Here is a 7,340-nt window from a genome sequence, read left to right as displayed (position 1 = left end):
TTGTCAGCCATTAACATTTATACTAACCCAGGTTCCTACATAATCTTTGTCTTCCAAATGTTTTGTAAATCACACTGGTAAACACACACACACACACACACACACACACGGTTGCATGAGCTTGCACACACAGAGAATATCACCATTTTTAGTGGCTAAGATAGCTGCACTCAACAGTGACAAATCAGGTTTTTCGTGATGATTGTTGTTTTTAATAACTCTTGTTATTAAAAATTCCTGGAGCTAAAGAACTGCTTTGCATTATGATCCTGCAGAAGAAGTCCAAATTAGGCAGGATGACATAGGTCCTAAGATGCTGAAGGAAGCTAATGAAAACACAAGGTCCATGTATGCAGGCAACAGATTTCTGATAAGTCCTCTTTTCCTCCTGGCAATCTTTTAAGAGATGGTGAAAAAGAGGAGTAATCTTCAATTAAAATGGAATAACTACCATTTCCCTGTAAGTTTTAATATACATCTTTATTTTTTTTTGAAGTTACAATTTAATAGTATATTGTTTTGTCCATTCTTCCAGAAGTTAATTTAAGAAAACAATGTATACTTCATGAGAAATTGCCAAGCATCAGTCAACATCAACAAATAAGAGAAATATGCATTTTTAATAATCTGCTATGTAGTATGATTTATTTTTAAAGAAATAGAAACAGGTTTTTCAAATAGTAAACCTATTTCACACAGGCTATATAGCCTCGCACATTCTCTACAGTCCTTGGTTTCTCCACATGAAAAATGGAGATAAATGTTGGTTGAGGAATAAAAGAGATCTCAAAGAGATCAGGTATAGAAAGCATGCAGCCCCAGGACTGGCCCCAGAGTCTATGTTTGTGTCTCCTCTCTCCTCTCTCCTTTGCTTCCTGGTCAAACTCCATTCATTCATGTTGAAAGCCTCTAGATTATCCAGGTATCTGTGTGATGTAATTATTCTAATAGTCATTTGTTTTAACTCAAGGAAATTAAAAGAAAGAGAGCTTTTCTTTCCCTTCTCAAGAACGAAGCAGCCTAATGCTTGCATGTGAAACATACACAGAAATACATGTTTGATGATAAAACTCATCCTTGGATACCTCTAGGCTGTTCTTTCATCAGAAAAAAAGGTAGATTTTAAAACATGGAGAAAATAATGATACTTTTCTGAGATGATACTTTTGAGTATGATACTTTTCTGAGATTCTTTCTTACACACACACACATACCCCCACTCCTCATTCTCCCCTTACCATTTTTCTCCACTTAAAAAATGTGCCCTTCATTTCTATACTTCCTCAGAAGTGGAGAATGCAGTTGCTCTCAAAACCTCTAATGAATTTATTAGTATTAAAGCTCCAGTTAAGTCTCGCCACTGTTTGGTCACAGGGTTTTTCATTCTGTCCAAAGCTGATTGAAGGTCTTGTAATATGTCTCTGTAGCTATTTCCATAGTGAGCACTCCAGGTATAGAGAAAATCATAGGCAGGTTTCCACATCATCTATAAAGAAAAAAAAATTAGACTGGCATAGTGTGGAAGTAGAAAAGAAAGAGAATAGATTTAAAAAAAAAACAAAACAAGGCCTCTTAAGACTTAAAAGAAAATGGAGTATCAATTATGCATAGACTTATCTCATGTCACAGAAAAGATGTTTTTTTCCTTGTTATATCCCTATGTTTTCAAAGCTAGAGATTTTTAAAATAACTACATCTAGAGCCTTTATTTTTATCTATCATCTTTACGTTACTCTTTTCCTTGATGTAAATATAAAATTCTTTGCACATTTTTTGATGAAAACAAATGTTATTGAGATGAACTTTTCACTCTCTGAGAGACTTTTTAGGTACAAACTTTTATTGTTATATGTATCTGTTGTGAGTTTTATGACACCACATATCACACTAAGGAGCTATACAGTGTATTTAACACTCAAGCAAGTCTACACATAAGCAAAAATGGAGCTTCATAATCAAATCAAAATGAAAGTAAAAATATAGTTCTCCAATTTAAGATATTACTTTAATGATGTATTTTGTGACCCAAAGAAAGATCAATATTTAATGCTACTTCATTTTGCTTTCCCTAAGCACCTACCCATACCAATGCTGTCATTGTTTCCATAGAAATGTACGTCAAAGGCAAACTTCATATACTAGGGTGTATGTAATGGTAACCAAGGCAACCAGGCTCAGTGAGAATAAAGACAAAGGCAGACCAAATAAGACAGATTGTAGGAAACACACACACACACACACACACACACACACACACACACAGAGCTTAAAATGAATTTTCTCTAAGAAAACAACAAAATGAAACATGCACATATAATTGGAATATTTGGAATATAAACTTTATTACTCACTTCTTTTTTGGGTTCACTAAACTAATTCAGTTGAGATTCTATCACTTGCAAAATGTAGGAACACAGATTCTGAGCTAAATATTATGCAGAATTGTTCTTTTAAAATAGAGTCTCCCTTAACAGTAATATCACATGAAGTAGGGCCTTCGGATATAATTTTTCACCTTCCTCCAATATCCCCATATAGTCCACAGTTGAAGGTAAAAACTCCTAAATAAGGAGTTCTATTATGTTTGATTCAATCCATATAAAAGGCTCAAAGAATAATTTTATGTTATTTATCTAAATTGGCATTCCTGAACAGCCATAAACACCCATATCCTCACCTCTCTTGACAAAACTCAATCCTACAAGACAGAGAATGAAAGATAATTATCAAAGTTATACTGTATTGAAGTATATGATGCAGAAACAAAAATCATCTCAATTTTTTTATATAAGCTTTACCTTTACCAATCAGATTCATAAAGAATTTTATCTTCTATCACTGATAGGATGTAAATAAGGTATCCCTTCATCTGTATTTCTGAAAAATTACATTGAAACCAAACCTCCCAAAATACAGGTTGCCATTAGTAGCTCAGCAATGGAAGATGAGTTGAGTCATAATAATAAACTTTTTTGTCAGACTTAATCTTTGCTGTCACTGCTCAGATACTAGGAAGCACTAAACAAATAGATTATTCTGTAGTGGATATATCCTAACTATCTCTAAAAGCTCTGGGACCTAAATTCTATGTTGCATTCACTTAAAAATCCCTGATGCTCAACTAGTTGGCAGATTTTTCAATTTATCATGTATTGTTTAAAACAATGGTGTTTCAACTAAAGGCTTCTAAAACTGTTCTAAGTGCCTTAATGACTGAATCTCGTAAGAGCTGTATTTGGAGATACTTTATGACAGATAGCAACTGATAGCATTTCAGTAACAGAGGGATGGCATAGGAGGTTAGCATAAAGTATTGCAGAAAACAGATATGTCTTAAGAATTGCAAATGGGTAATTTTTAGATTGTTCACTACTCTGCAGATTTAGGTACCTTTATAGACAGAAGCAGCCAAAATGGTTCCACTTGCTTTCCTGGGTAGAAAAGCCCTGCATCATCTATTATGCTGCAGCACTGTGAATTGCTATGTATAGAAAAGCCCTGAGGCACACTCACTCACAGAGCAAGTTTTCAGTGCTGCTGAGGGAAGGAAATACACCCAGGTGATGCGGAAATTAGAAACTACACATTCAGAAAAGGTCCAATGATGTATCTACTCACAAACTCACGCAGAGTGCCACATAACTCCCTCAATTTGGCAATTTGTACTGATCGCAGAACAGTAGAGCCAGTTCCTACAATTCAGAGAAATTTGGATAGATTGCTGAGTACTAGACCCTAATTAAGATGTTTGAAGGTGTAAAGAAACTTCCCAAGAGTCCCCTGAAGTAGACTGTAATGCAAGGAGGAATATTGCCCTAAACTCATTTGAGATTCCCTGGAGTCTAAACCATAATCTGGCTAGAAATGGGTATAATAACTTTGGGCCAAAAACATTAGGGCACTGGGAAACTTCATTATCTGTACTAAAATGTAAGCACATTTTGCATCCAATTTTTGTTCCTCATTATAAGCAAATTAAGCCTGAATATTTCTTTGGTACAAAACTTGATCTTCCATATATAAAATCATCGGTGGTTCTCAACACAGATGATAGTAAAACACTATTATAACTAAAATACATTGCAAATGTTCAAAATATATCATTGTTCATTGATTATTTTACTTATTGAATCAAGATTCAGTGAGTGCCTACCACTACAAGGAATTTTGGAATAACAAGGTGTAAAATGATGAAAATAGCACGGCTCTTGCTTTAGCATAGAAAAGAGATAGGAACTTGCACAAACACTGGCCAAATGGGTAAATAGACAGGACTTGATAATTAATAACAATTATGAAAAGCTCAAAAATTGCTTGCATGTCTTAAATCATTATGATGAAAAAGAAAATGATTGTTCCATTGACTGAGAGGCATGACGTTATAACAGAAAAAAAAGATGGGTCTTGGTGTCCAAATCTTATGGTCCATCTGAGTTCCATTGTCTCTTTAATGGGTCAATTTGAGCAAGTTAACTGAGTTATCTGAGCTTTGATTTTTTAAAATCTATAAGATATAGGTAATATATCCCAAGTCTTATGCCCAAAGCACTTCATGAAGTATCTGGCATATAGTTTTCATTTAATACTTTTTAATGGGATATGGAAGAAAGTGGGTGCTTTTTTGGTGGGGGCAAGATAATGAGCCTGGTTTTAGCCATACTGTACATGAAATTAAGGATTAGGGGGTGTTGGATAAGTAGTTGAAATGGGGAGATGACCTCAAGGGGACAAGGGTTTAGCATAACTCATGCCACACTGAGGGTAAAAAGCATGAAAGTAGACAGAAATGCCAAGGAAAAGAATAAAGGGCATACAAAATTTAAGCCTCAACTAAGTCTACAATTTGTGGCAACTAATTAAGAAATAAAAGCAAATAAAGGATAGGAAGAACCTGGAGTTAGAGCAATAGAAAATGAAGTGGGTGCTTCATACAGCAAAAGCCAAGGACTAACCACATCCCAAAATGACAAGTCAGTGGCTTACTAGAGCCAGCTCACACAAGCTCCCCAAAACCAATTGTTCATAAATCTTCCCACCTCCTTGTTCAGAGACATCACAGTGGTAAGTTAAAATCATCCGTGCTGGGAGTATTTATAGCATGGAATTTAGCAAAAGCTATAAATTAGGGTTTTCCCACTTACAGAACTGGTTGTTAAACATTTGCCAGCATGCCACTGAAGACTTCCCTTTTCTGTTATCTCCCCCACTACCTCTAACATCAAGTAGAAATATGAAGAAAAACTTAGAAAAGCCAGTATTGGGGCCATTATCAGGCCTCTAGTAACTTGGAGAAGTCAGTTACAAGAGAGTAGTGGAGGGCGTACTACAGGTATGAACAGGTATCAAAGAAATGAAGACAGAACATTGATCACGTTTGGAATTTAAGTGTCAAAGGAAGAGAGTCAGATCCAGAATAGGCAGCAGTAGAAAACAGAAGTATTTTTAAAAGAAAAATCTTTTTTTCTTTTAAAGTAAAGAGTAAAAGTAAAGTAAGTAAAAATTAATGTTCTACAATGGAGAGGATTTTTTTATTTGAATCCTAACTTTGGCAGATAGAGAATTTAGGGTTAATGAGGATCAAAGAGAAAGCATACATAAAATATCCAAAAAGAAAGGTTAACCTCTTTAGCAGAAACATAAACATAAAAGGATGTTAAAATCATTATGGAGTTGGGGCACATAATTAGAGGGATAAGTATCATGAGAAATTGAGAAGACATGAGAACAAAAACATATGTCAATAGTTATGTACTTGATACACTGATAAAAAATATTAAGTTTTTAGAACTATGTTTTACTTTAATAAGCAAATCTCTACCAGGTGTAGTAAATATAACTTTTTCTATATTGGGCTTTGCCTTGAGAAAACCTGATAACAGTCCAGCTTTTATCAATGCAATAAATAGTCTAATCAGTTGTCTTTTTATCTTTTGTGAAAGATACATGATATTGGATTTAAGCCCTCAAATGCACTCATTTCTTCAGCATTTTTTGTTATTTTATTTCATTCTAGTTTTCTTATAAAGTTAATATATGTTAACCACGGCAAAGACACAAGTGGTAACTTGCATACATTCATTAACAGTAAACTCTATGAAATTATGCCTGAAAATACATACCCAGTAAGGTCACAAAAATTCTACATTTTGTAGTAAATTACAAAGACAGTAGAATCATCTTCTCTGGAAATGTTTGAAGGAATAAAATGGGTAGAATAAATAATTTTCTTTCTGGGCTGACCTAGATAAGTCCTCCGAAAGCTGGGAAGGAGTTATGGACTACCGAGATCCCTTCCAGGTTTGTATTATCTTGTATCTATTCCGTGTTTTAAAAATAGTTCTTCCTCTCTGGCTCAATGTTATGATTAGGAGAAGATATGCAGAAACTCTGCACTTATGTCTCAAATCAAAAGGAAAGCATGCTCCTGAAGGTTTGTTTTTGTTGAATTATTCTTAACCGCAAAACAAATTCTCTCAGCTGTGTCATTTCTACCACAAATATTCGCTACATAGGCTGCATTCTTACACCTCTCTTCTTAGATTTTTTAATGATAATCTTGTGATGTTATAGATACATCTTTGAATAGGAAGCATGAGGCTGATAAAAGTACAGTTGTTAATTTCTCATCTATGGTTTTGATCTGTTTATATAAAGGGCAACAGCATCAGTTAAGTATTTAATCTACCCCATTGGGCAGTTTTCCAAATCCCAGCATTTGTGTAAAGGAGTGTGTCTTTTGTTTAGATTATCCTCTCTAAACAGTAATGAAGTAATGAAAAAGTAATAAATAAGATGCTAAAAGAAATGTAAGGAATAGAGACAAAAAAATATAGTTTTCCAAGTTTAGTGTGCTTATTCCCGGAAACCTATAAGACTCATTAGATAATGCACTAGATAATAAAATGCACTATGAACAAAAGCAATTCAGATTTTAGCATAGCACTGTATATCTTTTTTTAGCCCATAAAATAGGAATAGCATAAGAATGTAATTGGTTTTAACTACTTTTGGATAATTACATTTTGCCACATTAAAGGATTAATAATCCACCTACTTTCTTCATAAAATTATAGGAGCTACATTTCATTTTAAGTACCATTAGCTGAAGAAGTATTAGGCAAGTTTGCCTTATTAATGATTATCACATGTGCTCTATCTTCACTGCATCATTTACAATATCCAGGTAAACTGTACACCACCTGCAATTAGTAGGTACATAAATATCATTGAAGTTAAGATTGCTGTTATCTTCAGAAGAGAAGGGATCCTATTTCCTCACAAGAGAGATGCTGCTTGGTTGAAACTTAACCTAAGATTCTCTTGAAAAAGCCTGTTTGGGG

General features: G+C 34.2%; 1 protein-coding gene across 1 annotated transcript in view; it reads right to left on the bottom strand.

Annotated features, from left to right (window-relative positions):
• Positions 1–349: 349 nt before the first annotated feature.
• The window catches only part of MACC1 (MET transcriptional regulator MACC1), a 68,613-nt gene continuing 61,622 nt past the window's right edge, over positions 350–7,340 (bottom strand). The window contains exon 5 of the mRNA XM_076006380.1: positions 350–1,486. Coding sequence (XP_075862495.1) covers positions 1,274–1,486 — 213 coding nt within the window. The 3' untranslated portion in view covers positions 350–1,273. The remainder of the gene's footprint in view (positions 1,487–7,340) is intronic.

Source organism: Microcebus murinus, chromosome 9 (genome assembly GCF_040939455.1).
Source record: "Microcebus murinus isolate Inina chromosome 9, M.murinus_Inina_mat1.0, whole genome shotgun sequence".
Lineage (NCBI taxonomy): Eukaryota > Metazoa > Chordata > Mammalia > Primates > Cheirogaleidae > Microcebus > Microcebus murinus.
Note: the sequence above shows the minus strand (reverse complement) of the source record. Positions and strands in the feature narration are given on the sequence as shown.